The following is a 24,897-nucleotide window of genomic DNA, read 5'->3' on the forward strand; positions in this document are numbered from 1 at the left end:
ATTTGGGGGCTGAGGCTGGCTTGGGATGGGCTTTCTCTGACCTCCATTTGTTGTCTCCTCAGTGAGGTGAAGGCACTTTGCCACCATCTGGCCACAGGCCCGGGACAGCTGAGCTTCCGCAAGGGAGACACCCTGCGGGTGCTGGGGCCAGCCGGGGTGGACTGGCTGCGCTGCAGCCGTGGCCCTGACACCGGCCTGGTACCCCTGGCCTACGTGACACTGACTCCAACTCCAAGTCCAAGCCCTGGAAGCAGCCAGAACTGAGGCCCTGTGCATGCTGGTGGCCTCAGGGACCCTCACAGCCCCCAGGCTCACCTAAGAGAGCTTCCCAAGCCGTCTGGCCTGGTTACAGAGAGTAGACCAAGAGCTGGGGGCCACATATCCCTGTGCTCAGTATTAATTACTCCCCATTACCTGTCCCAGTGACCCCGTCCAGACCTCCCCCCAGGAGAGGAGGGAAGGGACACAGCACTGGGCTGCCAGAGTCTCCCCAGCCAATCTGGCCAGTCCTCTCATGGGTGTAGACAGGCACTTCCCTGTGGAGGGAGGTGACCAGAAGGCCCATTTGCAGGGTTCCCTCAGCTGGGTGGTGAAGAGGTTGGGTGACAGTATTGGGGCCAGTTCCCTAAGCCCCCAGCTGTAAATAGGCTGTGGCCAGTGCCTGGCGGTCAAGAAGGGAGGAGGAGCCCAGGCTTCTGTTTATGTATTTATTTATTTATTTATTACACCTATTAATAAAAAAGGTGCTCGGCCTCCAAACCATTCTCTCTTTGTGCTTCCTCCCACCCGCCAACCTGCTTTTCTTCTTTCCAAAAGAATGGCTGGGATAGGATGACAAGGGAAGAGAGAACTTAAAGTCCAGGTACCTACGCCAGGAGCTGCTTCTGGAGGGTGCTGAGGCCCAGAGCATCCTGGGTGAGATGCCCATACGTGCGGCCGAACTGGAACTTATACCCTGTGTGGCCGAAAGACTCTGTCATTTGTAGCCAGAGGCACAGAAAAGTTATTTCTCAGCCAGTTACCCAGAACCTCCAAGTTACCCTCCAAACTCTGGTCCTCACTCCCCACTAGGGGCTATGTCAGTTCCCTTTCTGCCCAGTGATAAAGCTGAACCTCATGATCCAAGGACCCCTCCCTGTATCTACTAGCTCCCATCCCCCAAACCACCTCCACCTATCACTCACTTGCACTCACACACATACACACACAAATATCCCAGTCCCAAAGCCTCCCTCCGGGGCCAACCTCACCTGGCACATAGCCCCCGTATTTAGGTAAAAGGCCCAGGTGCTGAGGGTAGGTCTGGGACAGTACAGGGAGATGCTTAGGATCCTTCTGGGACCTGCCTGATGACTTCATCTCTCCAAACTCCTGCAACGCCTGGTTGCTGAGCACAGGAAAGCTGGAGCCGAAGAGGAAACGAGCACGGGGCACATAACCAGTGAAGCCTGGGAGGTGGGAACACTCAGTCGGTACCTTCTGGGCACATCCCCAGGCCTTTGGTCATTACCCACATCCTCTCACCTGACATGAAGAACTTGCGAGGGTCTCTGTCATCCATGGAATAAGGGGAAACCTTGTGAGGAGAAATTGATAGAGGAGAAACGGCAAACAAATTCAGCCCCTGGGTTATAACACAAGATCCCAGGGCAGTGGGGCTGGTGGTCTGGCCCTGTACCCACAGCCAGCCTACACATGGCCACCGCAGGCCTGGCAGCACAGAGGTAAGGCTCCCCACTCCCACCACTGGACTCTGCCTCTGCCTTCTCCATCTCACTTGTTCCATCTCCTGCCCCAGCTCCGGCTCCTTTTCCGCCTCCAGCTCTGCCTCTGGCTTTGGCTCTTGGTCTTTCTCCACATCTTTTTCTCCCTTGGCCTCTTTGGGCAGCTCCTGACTCTCCTGTCCTCCGCTCCGCTGACTAAAACCATTCAGAGCCTCAGCCCAGACCTGGCTGCAGTTCTTGGCAAAGATGAACTGTGCCTGTGGCACAAAACCTAGGTGGGCAGGGGGCAAGGAAGATGCATTAGAGCGTGGGGCCCATGTTCTGGGATGGGGGCCCCTGTTCATACCTGTGTCCGAACCTGTGTACCCAGGGACCATGCTGGAGCTGAGCCTTTCGTGTCCACGCCTGACAGGCAGGCTTCTCCTGGGAGGCTTGGGGGATCTTGGAGGCCGAATGGGAGGCAGAAGTGTGCGGTGGGTGGGGGGCCAGGCTAGGCCAGGAGAGCCGCGAAGTAGCTGCCCAGTCATCTGTCCATAGGTCTGGCCCATGCTGAACCGAAGTAGTGGGCAGTGTCCAGTGTACCTGCAGCAGAAGTCTCACCTGCTCACCTCCAGAATCCCCCTGCCTCACCATCCCCAGACAGAGAAGCAGAGACCGCTGAGGCCCTGATCATTTCTGGACTCTATTGTGTGTATATTTGGAGCAGGCATTTCTTAGTTCTCTGTCTGGGTTTTCAACCTTCCCCTCGGCTGTTACCCTGTTACCATGGAGAGTACAACACAAAGCTTCACAACAGGCCCGGTTCCTACTATTCCTTTGCTTTTCCTTTTCCATCCAACATCATAGATAACCCATCCATAAGCCGCCCATACCATAATGTCCACTTGGCCCCCAAGGCCGAGGTGGCACAACTCTGTATCCTTATTACCCCTACTCCCAGAAGCGAACGGGTATGCCCTGGGTAGAAGTCTTACCCTGGGATATAATGAGGGTTCTGGGGGTTCAGCTCTGGTATGAAGGTGCTGGCCATAGCCATGGGGACCCAGGCAGTTCCTTTTGTTTCTCTTTGAGCTCAGCCTCTGGGCTGTGTGTACTGACTGTGTCCAGGGCTGGGAGGCTGAGCCAGAGGCAGGAGGCGGGGCTCAGAGGGGAGAGAGGGGAGGGGGCACTGGTGTGACGACGGCCAGGGCCAAGGCCAGCAGACCAGGAGAGCAGAGGCTTGCTGGTCTGTCTGCTCCTGAACAAATGCAGTCCTGCCACCTGGGGGCAGGGAGAAGGCTGAGTACAGACAGCCTCCCCGCTGCAGGACCGAAGGAAGCCTTCAAGTGGGAGGCAAGGGAGCAAAACCTAATAGATCCATTGAGCCATTCCTTCTTAAGCCCTTCTCTGAGCACCTGTCTGAGGAGATGCGGGTTCTACTCTCTCTCAGTCTTGGTTGAAGGTGATTTCCTAGAAAAGCCCAGAGGGGAGGTGATAGGGGAAAAAGGAACCAAGAGACCTCTAAGCAGTGACATTGTTTATTTTTAATAATAGAACTTGACAAGAATTACTACTATAATCCATATCATCATCTACTCAAAAATATGCCATGCTCTGCCAGGCACACGCTACAGCGGCAGAAAGCGCAGGGGAGCAGGAGTCAGAATGGCTAAGCTCTGTGAGCTATGGGCAAGTCATTTAGTATCTCTGAAGCCTCCTATCCTCATTTATAAAATGCAGGTACTACTACTCACCCTGTCACTGTTGCAAGCCTCAGATTAATGTATGCAAATATGCTTTGTAACAATAAAAACCATTAAGCCAGAGTGGTGGGGTAGGGGAAAGGGCATGGGTGTGAGGTCAGGCAGCCATGGGCTCCTAATAGTTAGCGGCCTTTAGCTGTAAGCAGGTGGCTCCCTCTGAACCTAAAAATCCCTAAACTCTTAACAGGAAAGTTAAAATAGCCTAGCCTACCAAGACGCTGTTAAGAATACAGTCAGATATTGTGTGTGAAAGGACTTACCCCAGCATCTAGCACAGAGCTGCTAAAACTTAATTTCATTTCCAATTGTTTAGTATTATCTCTAAGCTTCTAATACAAAGGGGAGGTCAGTGAATGGTTAGTAAATTCAGTGGACACAGGTTTTCTCACTGTGGGAGTTCAGGGGAAGGAGATATGAAGGTAATGTTAAAACTAGGAGACAAATTAGAATTTGTTACGAAAACAATTCAGATTCTAAGAGAAGTACAGACCAGGAAAAAGAGATCTGGGGGATGCTACGTGTCCAGAAGGCAGAGCCTCTGCCCTCCTCCCCTCCCCGCAACTGCCAGTGACAGGGCTAACCAAGCATGTGTCACTGACCTCTTGGGATTGCACAAGAGCACTGGGTACCAAAGAATAAATTTCACGTTCCTCACTGCTCTGCCAAGGACAACCTTGGTATGTGTCATGAGAGCTAGACTTGTAGGGGGCGTGGCTCACAGGAACTATGCTAGAGAGAGGGTGGGAGCTGAAGGCAGAGCCTAGAATAGCAGAAGTATGTCAAGGCTAACAACCTGGATTCTGTAACAGACACTGTTGGTTGCATACTTCATACCTATTCCCTACCCCCATCTCCCTTCTTCCTAACAGGACTTTAATTTTGTTCTGCCAAGCAGTCAGGAGCTTCAGGGAAGCTTGGAACCAGCCATAGGAATGAGTCTTGATTAGTCTAAGCCCATCATAGTGGTCCCGTTCCCCTTGCCAATGACTGGTTAGGTGTGGGCTTGTGGCAATCTGGACAATATGAGGGCAAGTCTGCTGGGATGAAGGAGTGTCCTAGGGAAAGTTTCTTTGCTCTTAAAAAAAGATGCACAGCAAATTAGAGAAAGAGAGATGGACAAAAAGGAATTTCTTCTCCTGCCTCTAGAAATTCTCTGAATGTGATGCTGGAACTTTGGCAGGAATCATGAATCTTGTGGAAAGCTAAGCTAATCTCCAGACAAAGCCTAATCCATCCAGGGTGGATGGTAGAATAGAAAGGCCTGGATCCTTGATGGTAATGTAGAGTCTCTGAATTAACCAACCTTCTTATGAAATGATTTCATTATTGTTAAGGCTACTTCTAAGTTTTCTTTTACTTAGAGTCAAAGGCATCATAATACAAAAGTAAAACAAAACAAAAACACTAGTTCAAATCCTAGGCACTAGAGATACAGACCCTGGCTAAATTCATCTCATCAGACCTCAGTATTCTCATCTATAAAATGGGTGAACTAATGTTACTACCGCATTGAGTAGGATAAGGTAGATGAGATGATGTATCAGCAAAAGAGCCCCAGAAGGAGCCAATAAAATAGAATCAAAAAACTAAATGAAGGGGAATCCCTGGTGGTCCAGTGATTAGGATTCTGAGCTCTCACTGCTAAGGGCTTGGGTTCAATCCCTGGTTGGGGGGCTAAGATCATGCAAGCGCCCCCTCTAGCCCCACAAAAAAAAAAGAAAAGAAAGAAACTAAATGAAGAAAGTAATTCAAGATGTGATAATGGTATCATGGTTACACAGAAAATGACCTTGGAAGATAATACTAATGAAGTGTCATAATGCCTGCAATGTATTTTCAAATGGTACAATAAAAAATTATACTAAATAGTACAGTATAACCACAGTATGTCAAATACCATACCATACAATATTATATCAGAGAGAAACAGAACAAACATAACAAAATAACAATTGTTGAATTGAGGTGAGGGTATACAGTTGTTCGGACTTCCCTGGTGGTTCAGCAGTAAAGAATCCACTTGCAATGCATAAGTTGCAGGAGATGCAGGTTTGATCCCTGGATTGGGAAGATCCCCTGGAGCAGGGCATGGCAACCCACTCCAGTATTCTTGACTGGAGAATTCCCATGGGCAGAGGAACCTGGCAGGCTACAGTCCATGGGGTTGAAAAGAGTCAGACATGACTGAAGCAACTTAGCACGCACATAACAGATGTTCATTGTGTATTCCTTCAACTTTTCTGCATGTTTGGAATTTTTACCCATATTGAGGTTTCTTTTTTTTTTTTAGGGGGTCTCAGATTTTTATTCTGATGACAAAAATCACACAAAGCACAACAAAAATTACAACTGAAAAACTTGGGAGTGGGATATGGGCTGGGAAACATGGGGAATGGGTGTCTAGAGTTCCTGGGATGCTTCCTGGAATTTTAGGGTTCCTTCAGGGCTGCCCAGGTGCTTCAGATACTTCCCAGAACCGCCTCTGGAGGTCCCAAGGAACCCAGTCTGAGAACCAACGTTCTATGCCAAGGGTTTCATTGCACAAGAAGGTTGGATGTACAGGGATGGTTCAGACAGCGGCCTCAACCTCAGTGGCTTCATCATCCTCCTCCAGCAGGCTGTAGGAGGCATGGCTTTGGCAAGGCCACTGCAGTGGATGAGCCAGCAGCTTGGCCATACAGTTGTGAAGCTCAAGGGCTGGCCCAACCAGCACCATTTATAACTGGTACCCTTGGTATCCAGACTTCCCATGAAGGCAAACATGTCCTTACAGCTCATTTCCTCCTCCTCCTCCTCGTCAGCACCATTGTGGATGTAAACAACATCAAAGAAGAAATACGGATACTGGAACATTTTCTTCATGGGCTCTGTCAGGGAGAATTGGGGCTGGCAGGGTGGATGGCTATAGACCAGGATGGTTCAGACCATATATGGCAGTGGGATCATCTGCACGTTCTCCGTTACTGGCAGCCCAGCTTTCTGCTGGATGAGGCTGAAGAGACCTTCTAGATTGAAGGTGGAACAGGAAGCTGTTTCCAGGTCATAGAGGCAGCTACAGAGTTCACGGGGGTCAGAGGTCAGGCCAGACAGCCAGGCACTGTCATCGTTTACCACCGCCAGTGCAAATTCGTGGCTCTTGTCAATTTTGTGTTTTGTCTGCACGAACATCTCAATCATTTTCTGGGAGACGTTGAGGGCGTTGGTTTTGGAGCCATTGAATGACTCACGCTTTGGCAGCGCCATTTCCTCTGACAGATCCAGGCAGATGATCACCTTCTCTGGACAGTTGACCCTTGGGGTCCGCACCTGGACCCCTGGGGCTGGTGGAGGCACCTGCCATGGCTTGGGACCGGCTCCTGGAGGGTTGGCGGTCCCGTTGTCAGCACTGGCCGCCTTGCCCTCACCCTCACTGTGGCTGCCCACACTGGTCTGGGCCCCCAGTGCCCGGTCCTCAGCTCCCTCAGGGTTGTAGAGAGTGCGGGGCCTGGGCTCAGCTGACTGCCCCTCTTCCTCCTCCTCTTCTTCCTCCTCTTCCGTGGGACAGCTGGGCTCCTCCACCTCCAGGGCTCCGGAGTGGCTGGATGCAGCAGGGATGAGGGAAGCCAGGATCCTTTCCTTAGGGCGTTGCCTGAGCCTCCTTACTACTCATCCGCTGACCCACTAGCCTATTGAGGTTTCTAAATACCATTTCCAATGAAAAGGAATCATGAATCATTGGAAAAAATAACTGATAGCAGCTCCAGTCTAGCAATTCACAAAATGAGCCTAGAACATTTTATTATATCAAAGAGCAAGAAACCTTAAGAGTCATGTCAAAAGGACTCAGAAGCCAACTTGAATGTGTCCAGTGGCCAAAATAAGACAGTTTAAAAATCAAAAACTTTTTTTAATTGTCAGTGATTAAGACATATCATATGTGTATTAAACTATGAGTTTATGATGGTACTAAAAAATAACACCTCATTGGTCACTGTTGGAGGATGCTAGAGAACCGACTCACTACTTTAAAAGCTGGTAAAATAAAAGGGAAACAAGCATTTTTTTTTCCCTTTCCCATATGAATATGTCTCTGAGTAACAGACAGTTTAATGAGGAAAAGTTCTCCATCAGGAACAATTTTGCCCCCAGGGGGACAATGTCTAAATGACATTTTAGTCATCACAACTGGAGGAACTGCTACTGACATTCAGTGGGTCAAGGCCAGGGATGCTGCTAAACATCCCTACAATGCACCAGAATAGCCTCCTACTATAAAGAATCTCTCCAGTCCAAAATGTCAATAACAGCAATTTTCCTCCAATTAAAAAATAAACTAATTTTTAAAAATATCAATAGTGCCACGTTTGAGAAACCCTGGCCCAGACAATAAGCATGATTGGTTATTAACATCACAAAGACCACCACTGTATATGTGTATCTGCTTAGTTACTCAGTCAAGTCCGTTTCTTTGTGACCCCATGGACTGTAGCCTGCCAGGCTCCTCTGTCCTTGGAATTCTCCAGGCAAGAATACTAGAGTGGGTTGCCATGACCTCCTTCAGGGGATCTTCCCAACCCAGAGATCAAACCCAGGTCTCCCACATTGCAGGCAATTCTTTACCATCTGAGCCACTAGGGAAGTCCACCACTGTATATACCTCATGCTAAAAGTGTTAAAACCACTTACAAGTTAGTTTTGCCAAAATAATAAAATATAAATCCAATTGTATCTAAAACTTTACTGGAAATACAGGGGACTGAAGAACATGCTAAAAGCTTAGCAAAATTCAGATTCTGAGAAACTCTATAAGGACAAATGACCTGGTTTCTTTAAAAAAAAAAAAAAACATAAAAAAAATGGAGGAGGGGAGATAATGGATGGAGTTAAAAGTTTAAGAGACATCAGCCTTAAAGTATGGACCTTATTTAGATTTTGATTCAAATTAACAATTTGGGGAGCTTCCCTGGTGGTCCAGTGGCTAAGACTCTGCACTCCCAATGCAGGGGGCCCAAGTTTGATCCCTAATCAAGGAACTAGATTCCACATGCTGCAACCAAAGATACTGCACACCTCAATGAAGATCGAAGATCCTGAGTCCCACAACTAAGACCTGGCACAGCCAAATAAATAAATATTTTTTTAAAAAAACAATAATTTTTTAAAACTAAATATAATTCAGTGCGGGAAATATAAACAGCTAGATGCTGGATGGTATTAAGTAATTTTTTTTTAAGTATGACATGGTACTGTGATTTTGTTTTAAAGAAGAATCCTTATCTTTTAGAGGTAACACACTGAAATATTTATTGATGAAATGACATAATGTCAGAAATATCCACCAAATAACTAGGTGGGGGAGAAAAGCAGTAGTATAGATAAAACAAGATTGTCCATGAACTGATTACTGGAGAATCACTGGCATAGAAGGTACAAAAAAGCAGATATTTTCACTTCTACCCAGTCACTTATGGCAACAGTATAACTGAGGCATGGGTAAGTGATTTTGAACAATGAGTTGCCAACAAAATGGTCTTACCCAAGGTAAATAAGGGTTCATTGTTCTATTTTTTCTTTTTTTTTTTTCACATTTGAATTTTCCACCTTAAAAAGTTTGAAAAACGACAAAAGGATCTTCTAGCAGCCTAACTCAAGGAACATTTAAAGCTCATCTTAGCACACCTCTCTGCACTATTTAATACTGTTCATTATTCCACTTTTCCTAAACTCTCCATTCCTTGAATTCCCTTGCCACTCTTTGTTAAATCATTGGCAGTGAAAAGTATTCAGACATTTAGATGAATACAGAGATACAGTGCCAGTTCAGTCACAGACTGGAGTTTCATATTATAATGTAACTATATGTCAGCACTATTCTAAACAGCTTTATTATGACTTTAATCAAATAAAAAAGGCAAAATGTGTTTGTGTATACCCTATGTGTACTTCTTAAGATAAGTAAAGGTCCTGACTCTTCTATACAGAAGTTTGAAATTGAAGGTGGCTCAGACGGTAAAGAATTTGCCTGCAGTATGGGAGACCTGGGTTCGATCCCTAGGTTGGGAAGATCCCTTGGAGAAGGGAATGGCTACCCACTCCAGTATTCTGGCCTGGAGAATTCTGTGGACAGAGGATCCTGGCAGGCCAAAGTCCATGGGGTCGCAAAAAGAGTCGGACACGAGCAACTTTCACTTGAATTTGCAATTACATTATAAACACTTATACTTTATTCTAAATAAAGAATTTTATGCACTCTCAAAAAAATTCTCTTCCTATATTTCAGCGTGTTTCTTCTGTTTCCTTCACAGACTTCTCTTCGCCCACCTACACTTTATGACTATTGGTGTTCCCTAGAAGTCCATCATCAGCTTACTTCTCCCTCCCTACTGGGATAATGACATCCATATTCATAGTTTTCTTTTCCATCACATGACCCCTTTGTTTATGGCAATCACCTACTGCCCCCTCAACCTGTCCTCCTCCTGGATTCTTTATCTCAGTTGATACTCAGTCACCTAAGCAAGAAATTTTAAAATTATCCTGGTTGATGCTCTTTCCCTCCCCAGGACTGACTGACTTTGGATACTAGTCAGCAAGTTTTCCCATTCTAGTTGAATGTTTCTTCCTCCCCTTTCCTATTATCCCTATCCTAGTTCAGTCCTTCATCCTCTCCTCAATGAAGCATGGTCAGCGTCTCCTTGTTAATCAGTCTTCCTGCCTCCATACAACCACTACAATAATCTGTCTAAATGGGCAACCTGGCTCCTCTGCTTGGAATTACTATTACCAACTACGGATATTCTCAGACTTGGGTAAAGGGTCAGACACAAGTAGATTAAAATATTACATTGCTTAAACAAAAGGAGGCATAAATTCCTAGTGTTTATTGGGCCTCCCTGGTGGCTCAGACGGTGAAGAAGTTGCTTGTAATGCTGAGACCGGGGTTCCATTCTGGGTTGGGAAAATCCCCTGAAGAAGGGAATGGCAACCCGCTCCAGTATTCTTGCCTGGAGAATTCCATGGACAGAGGAGCCTGTCTGGCAGGCTCCAGTCCGTGGGGTTATAAAGAGTGGTACGACACTGAGTGACACACTTTCACTTTTCACAGATCTTAAACAACTACAGAAAGCAAACTTACAAATGAAATACTGTAGATGTTAACATTTAATGCGACAAATGAGCTTGTTTTGCTGAGACAAAATTGCCTCTGGAAGAATGAATATGATGCATACGGCCTGTCTATACCGGCAGCGGAAGGACTGTGAATCACTCTGGCTCTTTCTCCTACCTTGTGCGAAAACTTCCCTTGTACCGAGACAGCATCTGACCTTCTCTCGACCCTCCTGCACCGTTTATAATTTAAGATTGTTTTATTCTTTTCTCATTAGCTCTTAACAATTAAGTTGTACGAGGCTCTCACTCCATAAACATGGGCTAAGACTGTTAGAAGGTAGTCACCCACACGGATGCTGGACTGTGCAATTAATTTTCTTTTTAGCTTACCACAGAAATAGAAATAGTACTTTAGAGTTTCTGAAAAGAACTCAGCCTTGCTCCCTCAAGCTCTGTTGCAGACTGTTTCGCCCCAGGCCCGCAGCCTCCGCTCCTGCCGGCCTCCACTCCTCCACTCCACCGCTAGGTGGCAAGCGGCTCACCGACGCCCACCAGACTTTCCAGACCTGTCACCGGGGTCGTGTGACGTCACCCATCCCAGGCGATGATTGGCTATACCGCCGATGACAGACGAGAGGAGCCAGCGGAGAACAGAAAGCGTTGAGTACGGCGAGCGCGCAGGGTCCTGAAACGGTGCGTGCGCACTCGGGACCTCGCGCCGCTCTAGAGGCAGGTGGCAGAACTTCCTCTCGCCTGAGCCGGCAGACCCGATTCCTACGTAATGGGGGCGGTACCTGCCTAGAGGGGTCACACTGATAAGGGCCACACTGAGGGGTGGAGTCACGTTGAGAGGAGGGGTCACAATGGCTGGTGGAGTCACTCTGAGAGGTGGGGTCTCGCTGGGCAGAAAGAACACACACAAAGGAGAGTTGTCACACTGAGGGGTTCTGGTACACACTGACGTTGGTTGGCAGTGTCATACTGAGAGGTCTCACTGAGAGGTCTCCGAAGGGAAGAGTTCCTTCAGGGGAGGGGTTTTGCTAAGGGGTGGGATCTTGCACTTAGAGGGGCGTCCCTACAGGTGGAGTCTTCTCTTTTGAGAGAGAGGGGCATTCGGAAGAAATAGTAAAAGGAAGGTGCAGGCTGGGTGGTCACTTGACGAGGCTCTGGAATCTGAACTTTATTCGAGGGAGGCGGGATGGATGAGGAGAAGTCGGGGCCACACTTGGAATGGGCCGGCCGAGGGCTCGCTGCAGTCTCGGGGTATCACCACCCCCCGAGAAGGTAGAAAGTGTCAGGGAGTCCGGAGGTTTAAGGTGTAAAGGTCGAGACCTGGGAAATGGGAAGGCCGGGCCAGGGCGGAGGCTGGGAAGGTGGGTAGGTTGCTGGGCTGCCTCCGATTGTGGCTGGGCCAGAAGGATCCATTTTTCAGCCCTGCGGGTCCTTGGAGCCCAGGAATCGCGCGGCTCCCTGAGCCGAGTTGTCGACCGCCCGTGACCTGAGGGAGGGAAAGGAGAAAGGACTCCCAGGGCAGCTAAAAGACATTTGAACTGCGCGTACGCACAATCAGCCCTTAATTCCCTTCAGTTATTCAGCTCTGGCCTGACCTCATATGAGCCCGACGCCCCAGACCCACTCGCCTAGGGCATAGTGGCTTCCGGTTGCGGGGTGCGCACCTGAGGGGGCGTGGCCGCTGCCCGGAGGCCAGGCTCGAAGGAGTTAATCAGAGGCCCGGCTCAGCCCCGCCCCCGGCAGGCCGCGGAGCCTGAGCCCCAGCGGCTAAGCGGAGCGGCCGCCGCCCGCCCGCCCGCCCGCCTCCGCCTGCGGGGAGCCCGCCCGCCTGCCCGCCGGCGCCCGGGAGCGCCACCTCTACCGCCCGGCCCAGGCCCAGGCCCAGGCCCAGGCCCAGGCCTTGAGCAGAGCGGAGCGGAGCGGCGTCCACCCGGGCCCAGCGAGCCGGCGAGGCGGGGGCGGGCCCAGGATCTTCGGCGAATCTTCTATTCTCTAGGGCGGGAGCGGGAACCCGAGCGCCCCTGATCCGTCTGGGCCCGCTCCCATGGCGAGCGCGGCCTGCCCGGGCCCCGGGGACCCTGCCATGTGAGGCAGGCCCCGGCCTGGGGGCCCGGCCATGGCCGGGGAACGGCCCCCACTACGGGGCCCTGGGCCCGGGCCTGGAGAGGCGCCGGGGGAGGGGCCCCCGGGGCCGGGGGGCGCTGGAGGAGGCCCGGGCCGGGGCCGCCCCTCCTCCTACCGGGCTCTCCGCAGCGCCGTGTCCAGCCTGGCACGCGTGGACGATTTCCACTGCGCCGAGAAGATCGGGGCCGGCTTCTTCTCTGAGGTCTACAAGGTAGGACCAGCCGAGAGGGCAGAGGGGCGGGACCGAGCCTCAGACGCTAGGCTGTAACTAGGGGCCCGGACCCTGGCAGTCTTCCCGAGCTGCGCGGGGCTAGCCATCCGCTACCGCACACAGGTTCGGCACCGACAGTCAGGGCAAGTCATGGTGCTGAAAATGAACAGGCTCCCCAGTAACCGGGGAAACACGCTACGGGAGGTGCAGCTAATGAACCGGCTTCGGCACCCCAACATCCTAAGGTGAGCGGGCCCCAGCCGCTTGCTGGGAAGCTTGCTGGGGGGAGGGGAAAGATCCCGCGGGAAAAGTGGGAACTGTGGAGAGGCCGAGGCTCTTACAGCCTACCCTGCTATCTTTCCCATCCTCCTCCAGGTTCATGGGGGTCTGCGTGCACCAAGGGCAGCTGCACGCTCTTACAGAGGTGAGGATGGGCCAAGAGGCCGGGGGACCCCCTCACCACCAAGGGGAGAGGGAGTCAGCGGCCCCGTGCATCTGCAGAGGAGTAGTGAGAGGCCGCAGGACCCAGGGGAGGCTTCCCAGAACGTCCCTTTAGGCTAACCACAAATAAAAGACGTCAGCTGGTCCCATCCTTGATACTCTTTAGAAGGGTGCTGTCCAACAACAGATCTTTCTGCCGTGATAAAAATGTTCTGTATCTGTGCGGTCCAAAACCATAGCCACTAGCCACAAGTAGCTGAGAAGCACTGGAAATGTGACTAGTGTGACAGGAACTGAATGTTTAATTTTCTTTAAACTTAATAATTTAAATTTAAATAGATGTACATGTATGGGTCTGGGCAGCCTTAGAATATGATTGGGGGACCCTAGAGCGCAGACTTACCCTGTTGACCTTTGTGATACTCCTGAGTGTCCCCAGGCTTAAAAGTGGGAGACCTAGAGAACAGACTGAAACTTTGATGTTCGTTCCCCTTCTCCTCCCATGTCCCAGTATATGAACGGGGGTACCCTGGAACAGCTGCTCAGCTCCCCTGAGCCCCTGTCCTGGCCTGTCAGGCTCCGCCTGGCTTTGGACATCGCCCGTGGCCTGCGGTACCTGCATGCCAAAGGGGTATTCCACCGAGACCTCACATCCAAGGTAGGTGAGCCAGGTGGGTGAAGGCATGAAAGGGGATTTGAGATTCATTAGATTGTATCTAGCCCATGGATACTAGAAAGTGGATAACAGGCAACATTAGGATGTTGGGGTAGCAAGACATTGGAGTATGGGGGACTGGGATGAGGGGGAGTGCTCTGAGGGACTGAGAACCATTCTGTTTAAACCGAGAGATGGGTGATGCTGCAAGATTGGGGTACACTGGAGAACTGGGATATCAGAGAAGATGGGGTTATTCTGGAATGACAGGTCTTTGGGGTGCATAGTGGGAGATCAGAGAACAGAAGGTGATGGGTATGCGGGGATGCTATATGTATATGTCAGAACTGTCTGATCCGACGGGAAGACCGAGGCTTCACAGCTGTTGTGGGTGACTTCGGGCTGGCTGAAAAGATTCCTGTGTATAGGTGAGGTGAATGCCCCATCCCCCTAAACCTCCCAGAAGGCCCTTATCTAAGCAAAGCCCACAGGCACGTTTCCTTTGGGGTGGGGAGTGGGCTGACCTCACCCCCTTTTGTTTGGAAAGGGTGTTTGGATGGGATTTTCCTGACCACTCTTCTGCAGGGAAGGGGCAAGGAAGGAGCCGTTGGCTGTGGTGGGTTCCCCATACTGGATGGCTCCAGAGGTGTTGCGAGGAGAGCTGTATGATGAGAAGGTAAGACATCAACCCTTGAGGTCCCCAAGGCCTTCCAGAGACCATGGAAATTCTCTTGTAAGGCCCCATCCCAAGTTCCTCAGCAGCTCTGAGAGATACTCAGAAGACCCAAGACCTTACCCCTCTTACCCCTTCCAACACATGGCAACTGTCAAGACTCCCCCGAATTCTGACATATTCTGACATGGAACTGTCAGTGCATCTCCCTGACGTTCTCTCCTATCCCAGGCTGATGTCTTTGCCTTTGGGATTGTCCTCTGTGAGCTCATCGCACGAGTACCTGCAGACCCTGACTACCTACCCCGGACCGAGGTGAGTGGTATGCCCAGGTTTAAAAGGACGTACTCCAGACTGGGCAGTTCATAACCAAGGAGGGTTCCCAGAAGGTTGAGGCCCTAACTGGGGGCGGCAGGAAAACTAGAGGAAGGCTGACTCGGAGGCATCTCATCTCTGTCCCTACAGGACTTTGGGCTGGATGTGCCTGCTTTCAGGACCCTGGTAGGGGACGACTGCCCACTGCCTTTCCTGCTCCTGGCCATCCACTGCTGCAGTGTAAGAGCTTCACTCTCTCTGCTGCCCTCCACCCCCAGCCAGCCCAGGTGATGGGAGGAACACTCAGGGACACTCTTTTGGAGCTCTGAGTGAAGCTGCTCGTCTCTCCCTATCAGATGGAACCTCGCACTCGTGCTCCCTTCACTGAAATCACCCAGCACCTGGAGTGGATCCTGGAGCAGCTGCCTGAGCCAGCCTCCCTCCCCCGGGTCCCCCTGACACGCGGTCAGGGTAAGTGAGCACGGCTAAAGTCCTTTTGCCCCTCTCTTCCTTAGAACTCTATCATCTGAGGAGACTGAGTGTTTTATTAGTTGAGAAGGCTGGAGGCAGGAGTGTGGTGAGAGGACATCTCTAAGCAGACAGTTTTCTAATTCTAGAGCCTGAGGGAGGGGAACAAGGAAAGAAGAGGTACAGGAGGCTGGCAGGACATCTCCCTCTTTCCAGAGCACCCTTTTCTCAGCTCTAGTCCCACCAGCCTCCCAGTCAGTTTATGAGGCCCTCGGGGAACTCTGATGAGTGCTGAGAACAGTGACACAGACTTCTCTGTCTACAGGATCTGTTTCAAGAGGGGGTCCCTCTGCCACACTCCCCAGGCCAGACCCCCGGCTCTCCCGAAGCCGGTCAGACCTCTTCCTACCCCCATCGCCAGAATCACCCCCCAACTGGGGGGACAATCTGACTCGAGTCAACCCCTTTTCACTACGGGAAGACCTCAGAGGTGGCAAGATCAAGCTCCTGGACACACCCAGCAAGCCAGTCGCCCCTCTACCCCTTGTACCACCATCGCTACTGCCCTCCACCCAGCTGCCCCTGGTGACCACTCCGGAGACCTTGGTCCAGCCTGGGACACCTGCCCGCCGCTGCCGCTCGCTACCATCATCCCCTGAGCTTCCCCGACGGATGGAGACAGCGCTGCCAGGTCCTGGCCCTCCTGCTGTGGGCCCCTCAGCCGAAGAGCAGATGGAGTGTGAGGGCAGCAGCCCTGAGCCGGAACCCCCAAGACCAGCCCCGCAGCTGCCCCTGGCCGTGGCTGTGGCTACAGACAACTTCATCAGCACCTGTTCTTCGGCCTCCCAGCCCTGGTCCCCTAGATCAGGACCTCCCCTTAACAACAACCCCCCGGCCGTGGTGGTGAACTCCCCACAAGGCTGGGCAGGGGAGCCCTGGAACCGGGCCCAGCATAGTCTGCCCCGTGCAGCAGCCCTGGAGCGGACAGAACCCTCGCCGCCCCCTTCAGCTCCCCGGGAGCCTGAGGAGGGGCTGCCCTGCCCTGGCTGCTGCCTCGGCCCCTTCAGCTTTGGCTTCCTGTCCATGTGCCCCCGCCCCGCACCAGCTGTGGCCCGCTACCGCAACCTGAACTGTGAGGCGGGCAGTCTCCTCTGCCACCGAGGGCACCACGCCAAGCCACCCACCCCCAGCCTGCAGCTGCCCGGGGCACGCTCTTAGCAGTGGGGCCTGTGGTCTCTGGCCTCCACCTTGACCTTCAGGATGCCCCGTGAGGACAGAGAGCACACGCTGGACCGTGCCAGCCCTGGATGGGCTGAGCAGCTCTTGCTCCTGTACAGGGGAGGCTCAACATGGACATGAGGAACAGAACACTTCCTTTCCAACCCCTGGGCTTGCTCTCCCAGTGGGATCCCTGAACCAGACAACACATTGCTGACACACGAGACTAACACGTGCAAATTATTTAAAAATATTTCAATAAAACTGCCTGGCTGGCTCCGGGCTGCCCCCATCCGCTCAGCCCGTGCGCCCTCCCCACCCATTCTACTATGAGAGGTTTTGGGGTGGGGAGGGGCGAAATCTCTTCTAGAAGCTTCTTCCCTGTTCTCTGGGAATAGTCCAGTTTCTGGGACAGGATCTCCAGCAGGCTTGCCTAGAAATACTGGGCCTGGATCAGCCCTTGGCGGGGCCCTGTCTGGGCAGAGTGAAGACACACTGGAGGAAGGCAGATCTTAGGACCCGCGGGCTACAGATTAGGGCTGAAGGGCACAGGCTCCTGTTGTTGAGTACCTGGAGGATTAAAGCATCAGTGAGTTCCACGGTTGACTGCCACTGAGAATCTTCATCCAGTTCACCCCAGCTCCCTGGACTGCCACATCACCAGCCTCCCTTCAGTTCCAGGCCTTCCCTGCCCAACACTCCCTTCCATAAGCAGACCAAGCCCCTGGAGGCTGTGACATGGCTGCTGCCTCCAGAAACAAGTTTTCCCCCCACCCCATCTCCTGTGTGAGACCCTCTGCCTCCAGGCTCCATGCCTCAGTCCCATCCCCTACACTTACCCAGCTCAGTGCAAAGAATTGTCCCTATCTGGAGACCTGAAAGCTGACATCTCACAGATGGAGGAAAGAAGAAGGTGACACATTTCTGACCGCAGGTCCAGATTCGCCCACTTGGGTTCTAGCATGGGACATTTTTTACTGTAATACCTAAAGCGTAGTGAAATAGCACAGGGTTAAGTTCTGGCCCCTCCTATCCCATCCTCCCTTCTCTTGCCCTGTACAAACCTAACCCAAGTCCTAACTCACCCTGCCTGCTCTGTGTGAGAGGGTTCAGGGACAAGTGTCTAGACTCCAACCCAAAGAGGCTATAGGGCCAAGGGAGGGAGAAAATGCCCAAGTTTTCAAAGACGGAAACTTCAGTTAGGTAACTACCCTGCTTCAAGGTCCCTGGGGTTGATCCTCAAAGTTACCTCAGTTACTTCCTTTCTCACTTCTCTGGGGCAACTCTGGTGCCCCAAGTGGCCTTGACTGAAAAAGTACAACTTCAGTTTGGGTAGCCTTGTCAGCTGTAAAGTTAGAATACCCGACGTTCTTCATCAGCTATGACCCTTAGCTAAATCCTCAACTTATCCCTCTGAGAGAAAGATGACATAGGTCCCAAACTAGTCGTTTTTTTTTTTTTTTTAAGTAAAGTATGTGCCAGGGACTGCTGGGTACTGGGGACAGAATACAGAGCATGCCTGCTCTGAGAGTTATTAATCAAATAGAAGAAATAGACACGTGGGCGATTATAACATCAAAAGTTTTGAGAGGATGACCTGGAGGGAAAGTTCATTACCATGTCTTTATGAAGGGATTATAGAGGATTTTTGTTGCCCCAAAGTCCTAACAAACTCACCAGATCCTATTGGAACTGACCCAGTATGATTCAGCTGAACCACCTTGTGGCACCACCTTCCGTAAATTTCTGATATAAGTCTGAGGAATCTGAAGGGAGATTAAGAGACCAGAGATGTGTGAGGAGTTATGGGAAATACTGGAATAGGGGGAGAGAGGGGGTCTCAAGAGGAGGGGAAGGAAATACTAGAAAGGCTATGAGCTTCTTCAGCAAGAGGACTGTACCCAAACTTGGTGCATGACATCGCCTCATCGGTGACCATCCCCGCACCCTTCAAGTGCCACCCTGCAGATACAAGCTGACCCCTCATTGCACGTGCATGCATGCATACCCATAGGCACATGCTGGGTAAGAATTTCTGCCAGCCTGTGAAGAGTCATTCTGTGGATGGTTCTTGTCACAAGGAGCCATTCCCTACAATCCAGCGCACCATTTATGGAACCTGTCTGCCTGGGAGACCATGAAAGTCAAAGAACCTGTTGAGCAGCCCAGAATTGACCAGAAAGCTGAGATGCGAAACAGGTTGAAGTAAAGATGGCTTGTAAGTTTCAACTCTCATGCCAGCCCTAATCAGTAGGTAGGGCCACCTGGAGCTCTGTGCTGAGAGGCTGCACAGAAAAGGGATGCACGTCCTGGGTGCACTGTCATCCCTGACTCGATGACATATGTCCCTTTACCCAACAGTACCCACTACAGTCTTTGAATAGGGATTTGCTTACTGTATATGATTGAGAACCGTCGCTGGTTTTGGCCAAATCAGAAGACAGAGATTTACAATGGCTTTGGCTTTCCATCCAAGATCTCTTAGTAACTGAGATGTAAAAGCAACTCCTCTCATTCTGTATCCATCCCAAGGGACAGCAGGAATCTAAAAAGCAGAAAGAGTGTGACACTGCCCAGACCCAGGAGAGGGATCTCAACACTCAGCTATCTGGTTGCTAACAATATTCCCTGGAGTGGAACCTCAGTGCCTTCACTGACTTCTGTTCCTTAAACTTTGCAATCTTTTTTTCTTTGACTACCCTGGAAATGCCATACCTGTGCATACTTAGTGAAAGCCTTTAACATTCAACAATTTTACTCCTTAAAACCTAGAAGGTTTGGATTTCCCTGGTGGCACAGTGGATAAGAATCTGCCTGCCAGTGCAGGGGACACAGGTTCAATCCCTGGTCTAGGAAGATTCTGCATGCCACAGAGCAACTAAGCCCATGCCCTAGAGCCCACAAGCCCTGAGCCCACAACTACTGAGCCCACATGCTGCAACTATTGAAGCCTGAGAATATCTAGAGCCCATGCCCTGCAACAAGAGAAGACACTGCAATGAGAAGCTTATGCACCACAATGAAGAGTAGTCCCTGGTCGCTGCAACTAGAGAAAGCCCACACAGCAATGTAGACCCAGCCCATCCGAAAACCAATCAATCAAACTTTTTTCAATCTGGGAGGCTTATTTGAAAACAGCTGGTGGTACTATCCCAAATTTCTGAACAATTGCAGTCTACCCCCCATTTTGGTTAACCTTACCTGGGTCCCCAATAAACAAGTGATCAACGGGCGTCCCATTCATCTCATTGTCTCATTAGCTCCCTAACGCATTCCCCAGTGCATATTCAAAACTTCCCCTCATTCCTCAAGCTGCTAGCCACTAGCTTCCCCTCCAGTCTTCCACAAGTTGACAACCTTGCTTCCTGCTTTGTTGAAGTTGTCAGACACTTGACGTGTGAACTCTCTCTATTTTCCTCCCCCCTCCCATCTCAAAATTTGTCTCTTTTCTCTCCTCCTGACTATTGGTCAGAAATAAACCTCCCTCTTTCTTTAACATGCCACACCCAAGTCTGTGCTCCTGATCCCAACGCACCTCTCTCTGCTGCTTTGTCCCATCCATCCTACCTCCCCCCAAACCATTCCTTCCCCTCCAATTCCTTCTCTTCTGGCCATGTTTTCTTATCCCCACCCAGCTACTCCCTTGAGTTACTGTCCTACAGCAACTTAAAGGAATATAGAAGTCGGTGTAGCCAAACGAACGAGGGTGAGGGGATGAGCAGCACACTGAAAGGTAGGTAGGAGCCGTGGGGACCAGATTGAGAATTTTTTATTTTTAGATTATGAGCAAGAGAAAGTCAATGTAAGGTTTTACATTGAGGCATTTTGTTCTCTGGCTGTATCCCAAGTGCTGGACACAGAGTATGTATCCCATAACTTTTGATGTAATTAATTAACTGACATGATCTTAATTGGAAGGACATGATCAGATTTTTGTTTTTAAAGGATCACCCTGGCTGCAACATGAAAAGTGGATTTGGAGGAGGGATGTTTAGAGAAAACATTCAGCAAGCTGTTGCAGTTATCCTTGCAAGAGATGAGGATGGGCAAAAATGCAAATGGATACACAGAACTGGTGGTGGAAAACAGGAAATTCCTTTCTGGCAGAGTAGGGCCATCTGCTGAGAGTGAGAGAGAGGGTAGTGGGGTATGGAGAGCCAGTAGTGTGGGGTCCCACCAGAGGTTGAGACTAGAGTTTTATGGCACCAAACAGAATGACTGCACAGCTTGTCACCCCTGGGTGTAGGCATGTGTGTTCATCCAGAGCTGAGCTATTGCTAGTCAGATATACCAGAAGGACACTGGAACCAAGGAGTGAGTGGGGTGGCTGAAGTACTGGGACAGGCCCCCAAATCAAGATGAGTAGAGAAAGAAGTGAAGACAGGTGATGGCTGATGAGAAGGGAGGAAACAGGGGTACTGGCATGAAAGTGAGGCTTGTAGAGAATGAGAAAGTTAAAGAAACCAGGGCTGCAGGTGTCTGTACATAATCTCTTTGTTTAAAGCTTTGGGGGGTTATCCAGATGCCCCTGAACTAGACAAGAGCCTAACCTCTAGACAACCAGTCCACAAGCAGTCCCATCCTCTCGGGCTAGGGACCCTTCCTCAACCTCAGCCTACTTTGGCAGACCTTCTGTGTGTCCCCCTCGCTCATCCCCACATACTGCTGCACTCCTCCTTTCAAAAGGGATGAGCAATTCCACCCTAGTTCATTGCCCTACAAGCTCTCTCAGAGAGCCTCAGCTGCCTTGCCCTAACTCCAGACTGTACCACAACCATCAGTAATTCTTAATCTTTAGGGGAAACTCAGCTATAGCAAGAATTAAGTAAAGCTATAGGTCCTCTCTATAGAAAAACATGTGAACAATCAATTTCACATCCAAATTCAGGGAGTTTCCAGATACTTGACACTGATATGTCCTAAGCCCTGAGATGAGCCAGATGAGCCCTGAGCTTGCTGCTCTGTATCATTTGCACTGCTGGCTGCCACCCTCTTCTCCCCAAGAGGATCCCAACTTAGAGCTGGGTGAAAGTGAAAGTCACTCAGTCGTGTCCAACTCTTTGCCACCCCATGGACTATATAGTCCATGGAATTCTCCAGGCCAGAATACTGGAGTGGGTAGCCTTTCCCTTCTCCACCTAGATCCTTCCCCCTGCTGGCCAAGGCTGCACAACTCATGTCCATGTCAGCCAGCACTCTGGTTCACCACCCCTTTCCTGAACAACTCAATGGCGCCCCAACAGATAGACAGACCCCTCACTTCAATCCATCCCTCATGGCAGGTCCTCCCATCTCTCCTTTCCCAGAGCAGATACCTGGGGAGAGGCACTTGAAGAAGGGCTGTAGTCTTTCCCGCATACTGTTCAGCCTCTGTTCCAAGTTCATCCTCTCTATCTCCTTATTTCTCAAGGCCTCTTTCGTCTTCTCCCCATCAGACTGGCAGACCTGCAACTGCTGTCTGGTAGTCTGGCCAGCCTTCTGTTCCACCTGTAGTGTTTCCTGACTCTGAGCCAGCTTCCTCCTGAATCCCTGCAAATCCTCTTCCTTCTGCCCCAGCTGGGTTATCTTCTGGCTCAGGTGCTGCCTCAGGCTGCTGTTGGTGGCTTCCAGAACCCTGTTCATCTGCTGGAGCTGCCGAGACACCTGCAGATCTGTTTGGCCATAAAGAGAGATTCAGGACATCATCAGCCATGTGTCGGTAACCCTAGGCTTCAGCATCAGTCCCTTTTTTGCTTCTTGCAAGTTTGTGCTAACAGGCTGGAATGGAATCTGACCACCTAAAGCTTCAGGGGGCACTGGGTTAGGTCAGGACAATCTAGGAAGTCACTGCGCTCTGAAAACAGACCAGGCTAGAAACCAGCCCAAAGCTGAGGCTGTGTGGTAGTGACTCCCGTCCTGCTGAGGAAGGGCAGCTGTTGGGGAGAGTGGGGGAGAACGTTGTTCCGGGTAGGTGGAAAACCAGGGGCAGCCATACTCACAGCGCACTCCCAGGCAGGTGGCAGCCACCCCGCACAGCAGGCAGGTGAGGAGCAGGCCCAGAACCAGGTACCGCATGAAGGCTGCGTGGCCTTAGGGAGACAGCGGGGGGGGGGGGGGGTGCAGTGAGCCCCACGAAAATTGATAGACCGAGGAGGGGGGTGGAGATTCGCGGGAAAAAGCATCCCGCGAAGACGTGGAGCACCAGCTGGGCAGCCCTGGAGGCGCGCGCGGGGCTAGGAGCACCGGGTACTCACACCGTAGAATCCGCCCGGCAGCTGGTGACGTCACGGGGCTCCAGGCAGCTGTTGGCTGCTCCGACTGGGTCCCTGCGGAAGGGAGCGACTCCGGTGTGAAGGTGCGAAAGCCCAAGAAATGCCCCTTCTTCCCACCCCTACCCCCTTCACCGCACCGAGACTCCAGTCTGTCCTAAGGTGCCTTCAGCCGCCGCTCTGGGCCACCCTTAGCGCTCTCCGGAGCTCCTCATCTCCCCTGGGGCTCCCGTGCCCCTCCTGGGTCTTACCTTATCCTTTCCCCCGGGACCCTCTATCACCCTTCAGGGTCTCCCTTGATCTTTCCCTCTGGGGCCACTCAACTGCCTGCCAAAACCCTCTCCCCAGGAGTGCTCTCCCTTCCTCCCCCTTCCCTCTCTTTTCTCTCCCCTCTCCCTCAGTTCAGTTCAGTCGCTCAGTCGTGTCCGACTCTCTGCGACCCCATGAATTGCAGCACGCCAGGCCTCTCTGTCCATCACCAACTCCCGGAGTCTACCCAAACCCATGTTCATCGAGTCGGTGATGCCATCCAACCCCTCTCCCTAGGGACTCCCATTTCCCACTGGAGCTCTGCACCTCAACAGGGCTGTCCTGATCCCTCCATAGAGCCCTCACTCCCCAGTGGAAGCTTTATTCTTCCTTGTCTCCCGTGATTGGTCCTCATTCTCTTCCTGAGAACCCCCATCCTTTCTCCAAGGATACTGTCCTCCCAAGAATGCTGTGGACTCCCCCAACTCAAAACACAGCCGCATCCCCCGGGCTCCCCAGACCTGCTTTATCCCCTAAACCAGAGGAAGCCAAGCTCGAGGGTCCTCCTGTGCCTGGGGGCACATTCTCATAGGTGAGTTCGCCATCTTCATCAGTGTCTGAGTCTGGAGAGGAGAGGAAAGGTGGGGTCAGGATGGGGGTCTGTGGGGTGGGAGTGGGGTCTCGAAGGAGGATGGAACTGCAGAATCAAGGAGCCGCTGCAGCCACCCTTACCGTGTTCTAGCCGGCTGGAGTTGCTTTTCTTCAGGGGAGCCTTCACAAACCGCAGATCTGCGTAGGTGATGGCCTCAGCCATGGTCCTGGGCACCTCTGCTCCCACTGGTTCCGCTCCTCGTCCACCGGCCCAGGGCTACCCTGCCGCTCTCCCCTCTGCCCCCTCTCCTCACCCCTTCAAATAGTGAGGCTCTGTGTTGCCTCTGTGACTGCCGGCTTCACGCCTTGCCCTGTGACTTCCAGTCACAAAAGAGGAAGATGTGAACCCGTATCAGACAGATGGGCTCAGTGAAGCAAACGGCATCCCTGAACCCTGGGCAGAGGGGCAGGGGAGGGGAGCCTGAGGCCCAGAGCAGGGGGTTGGGGCTAGGGGGGTCAGAGAGCCAGTACTCAGGCCTGGCCTTGCATCTTGCTTGTGCCCCTCCTTCTTGCATCCCAGACCCTCCTTGACAGTGCTGGGCTCCAGCAACCCACCGTGGTCACCTGATTTGCCCCACACTCCTTTCCTGGCTGCCCAGTCCCTGTGCTTTCTACATGCAGTGGGAGCTCTTTTGTGCTCAACTGACCGCAGAGGGTCTCCTAATCACCGCTCCAGAGTGGGGCTCCACCGTCCCATCAGTTTGGAGAGTCCTAGTCTGAAGCCCTAGCTCCTCATCCTGGGATTCCCAGCAGATCTGAGTTCCTGCAGGAGACCCCAGTTCAATTCCAGGGTTGGGAACATCCGCTGGTGAAGGGATAGGTTACCCACTTCAGTATTCTTGGGCTTCCCTTGTGGTTCAGCTGGTAAAAAATCCACCTGCAATGAGGGAGACCTGGGTTCGATCCCTGGGTTGGGAAGATTCCCCTGAAGAAGGGAAAGGCTACCTACTCCAGTATTCTGGCCTGGAGAATTCCATGGACTGTATAGTCCATGGGGTCACAAAGAGTCAGACACGACTGAGCAACTTTCACTTTCACTGAGTTCCCGGAATGGGGTTCCCTTATTTGGTGGGAATT

General features: G+C 51.6%; 5 protein-coding genes across 16 annotated transcripts in view; 2 read left to right on the forward strand and 3 right to left on the reverse strand.

Annotated features, from left to right (window-relative positions):
- The window catches only part of RUSC2 (RUN and SH3 domain containing 2), a 58,558-nt gene extending 57,799 nt beyond the window's left edge, over positions 1–759 (forward strand). For all 6 annotated transcript variants that reach the window (XM_081507836.1, XM_081507833.1, XM_081507845.1 and 3 more), the window contains one exon: positions 63–759. In XM_081507836.1, coding sequence (XP_081363962.1) covers positions 63–264 — 202 coding nt within the window. In that variant the 3' untranslated portion in view covers positions 265–759. The remainder of the gene's footprint in view (positions 1–62) is intronic.
- Positions 694–11,139, reverse strand: CIMIP2B (ciliary microtubule inner protein 2B). 6 transcript variants are annotated; one of them, XM_081508117.1, is made up of 6 exons: positions 10,946–11,139; positions 2,083–2,306; positions 1,778–1,995; positions 1,525–1,576; positions 1,251–1,448; positions 694–955 (listed from the first exon to the last, which is right to left on the reverse strand). In XM_081508117.1, exons 2-6 carry the CDS (start codon positions 2,270–2,272, stop codon positions 867–869), a joined length of 747 nt encoding a protein of 248 aa, XP_081364243.1. In that variant the 5' UTR covers positions 2,273–2,306; positions 10,946–11,139; the 3' UTR covers positions 694–866. The 6 variants fall into 6 exon arrangements, 5 of the variants coding, with proteins under 5 accessions (XP_081364243.1, XP_081364225.1, XP_081364217.1 ...); XM_081508099.1 differs by having other exon boundaries at positions 2,071–2,306; positions 10,946–11,093; XM_081508091.1 differs by lacking the exon at positions 10,946–11,139 and adding an exon at positions 2,699–2,837.
- Positions 5,739–12,685, reverse strand: LOC145516382 (BRISC and BRCA1-A complex member 1-like). The gene is given in 5 exon segments (XM_081517525.1): positions 5,739–6,178; positions 6,181–7,043; positions 11,098–11,353; positions 12,371–12,559; positions 12,604–12,685. Coding segments are annotated over 5 exon segments (1,533 nt in total). The 3' UTR covers positions 5,739–6,035.
- TESK1 (testis associated actin remodelling kinase 1) lies at positions 12,323–16,964 on the forward strand. Of its 2 annotated transcripts, XM_081508038.1 has the most exons (10): positions 12,323–12,902; positions 13,026–13,147; positions 13,278–13,326; positions 13,855–14,001; positions 14,344–14,426; positions 14,584–14,674; positions 14,903–14,986; positions 15,137–15,226; positions 15,343–15,457; positions 15,780–16,964. In XM_081508038.1, exons 1-10 carry the CDS (start codon positions 12,684–12,686, stop codon positions 16,670–16,672), a joined length of 1,893 nt encoding a protein of 630 aa, XP_081364164.1. In that variant the 5' UTR covers positions 12,323–12,683; the 3' UTR covers positions 16,673–16,964. The 2 variants fall into 2 exon arrangements, with proteins under 2 accessions (XP_081364164.1, XP_081364175.1); XM_081508049.1 differs by lacking the exon at positions 15,137–15,226.
- CD72 (CD72 molecule) lies at positions 16,913–24,112 on the reverse strand. Its single transcript, XM_081508064.1, has 9 exons — positions 23,902–24,112; positions 23,691–23,792; positions 22,906–22,977; positions 22,651–22,740; positions 21,988–22,323; positions 19,069–19,217; positions 18,350–18,438; positions 17,512–17,658; positions 16,913–17,242 (listed from the first exon to the last, which is right to left on the reverse strand). The coding sequence occupies exons 1-8, from the start codon at positions 23,981–23,983 to the stop codon at positions 17,517–17,519; spliced, it is 1,062 nt and encodes a 353-aa protein (XP_081364190.1). The 5' UTR covers positions 23,984–24,112; the 3' UTR covers positions 16,913–17,242; positions 17,512–17,516.
- Between the last annotated feature and the right edge of the window lie 785 nt (positions 24,113–24,897).

This window comes from Giraffa tippelskirchi, chromosome 1 (genome assembly GCF_054371585.1).
Source record: "Giraffa tippelskirchi isolate mGirTip1 chromosome 1, T2T-mGirTip1v1.2.pri, whole genome shotgun sequence".
In the NCBI taxonomy this organism is placed as follows: domain Eukaryota; kingdom Metazoa; phylum Chordata; class Mammalia; order Artiodactyla; family Giraffidae; genus Giraffa; species Giraffa tippelskirchi.

Excerpts from the sequence above, each read along its gene's own strand:
- CIMIP2B (XM_081508080.1), bottom strand. The coding sequence starts at position 2,760 with ATGGCTATGGCCAGCACCTTCATACCAGAGCTGAACCCCCAGAACCCT. Across the intron at positions 1,996-2,070 it reads GTACACAGGTTCGGACACAG|GTTTTGTGCCACAGGCACAG; the intron begins GTATGAACAGGG and ends CTGCCCACCTAG. Across the intron at positions 1,449-1,524 it reads TCGCAAGTTCTTCATGTCAG|GCTTCACTGGTTATGTGCCC; the intron begins GTGAGAGGATGT and ends CCCACCTCCCAG.
- TESK1 (XM_081508038.1), top strand. The coding sequence starts at position 12,684 with ATGGCCGGGGAACGGCCCCCACTACGGGGCCCTGGGCCCGGGCCTGGA. Across the intron at positions 13,148-13,277 it reads CGGCACCCCAACATCCTAAG|GTTCATGGGGGTCTGCGTGC; the intron begins GTGAGCGGGCCC and ends ATCCTCCTCCAG. Across the intron at positions 14,427-14,583 it reads GAAAAGATTCCTGTGTATAG|GGAAGGGGCAAGGAAGGAGC; the intron begins GTGAGGTGAATG and ends ACTCTTCTGCAG.
- CD72 (XM_081508064.1), bottom strand. The coding sequence starts at position 23,983 with ATGGCTGAGGCCATCACCTACGCAGATCTGCGGTTTGTGAAGGCTCCC. Across the intron at positions 22,741-22,905 it reads TGCCGGGCGGATTCTACGGT|GCCACGCAGCCTTCATGCGG; the intron begins GTGAGTACCCGG and ends TGTCTCCCTAAG. Across the intron at positions 19,218-21,987 it reads CTTCAAGTGCCTCTCCCCAG|ATTCCTGCTGTCCCTTGGGA; the intron begins GTATCTGCTCTG and ends TCTGCTTTTTAG.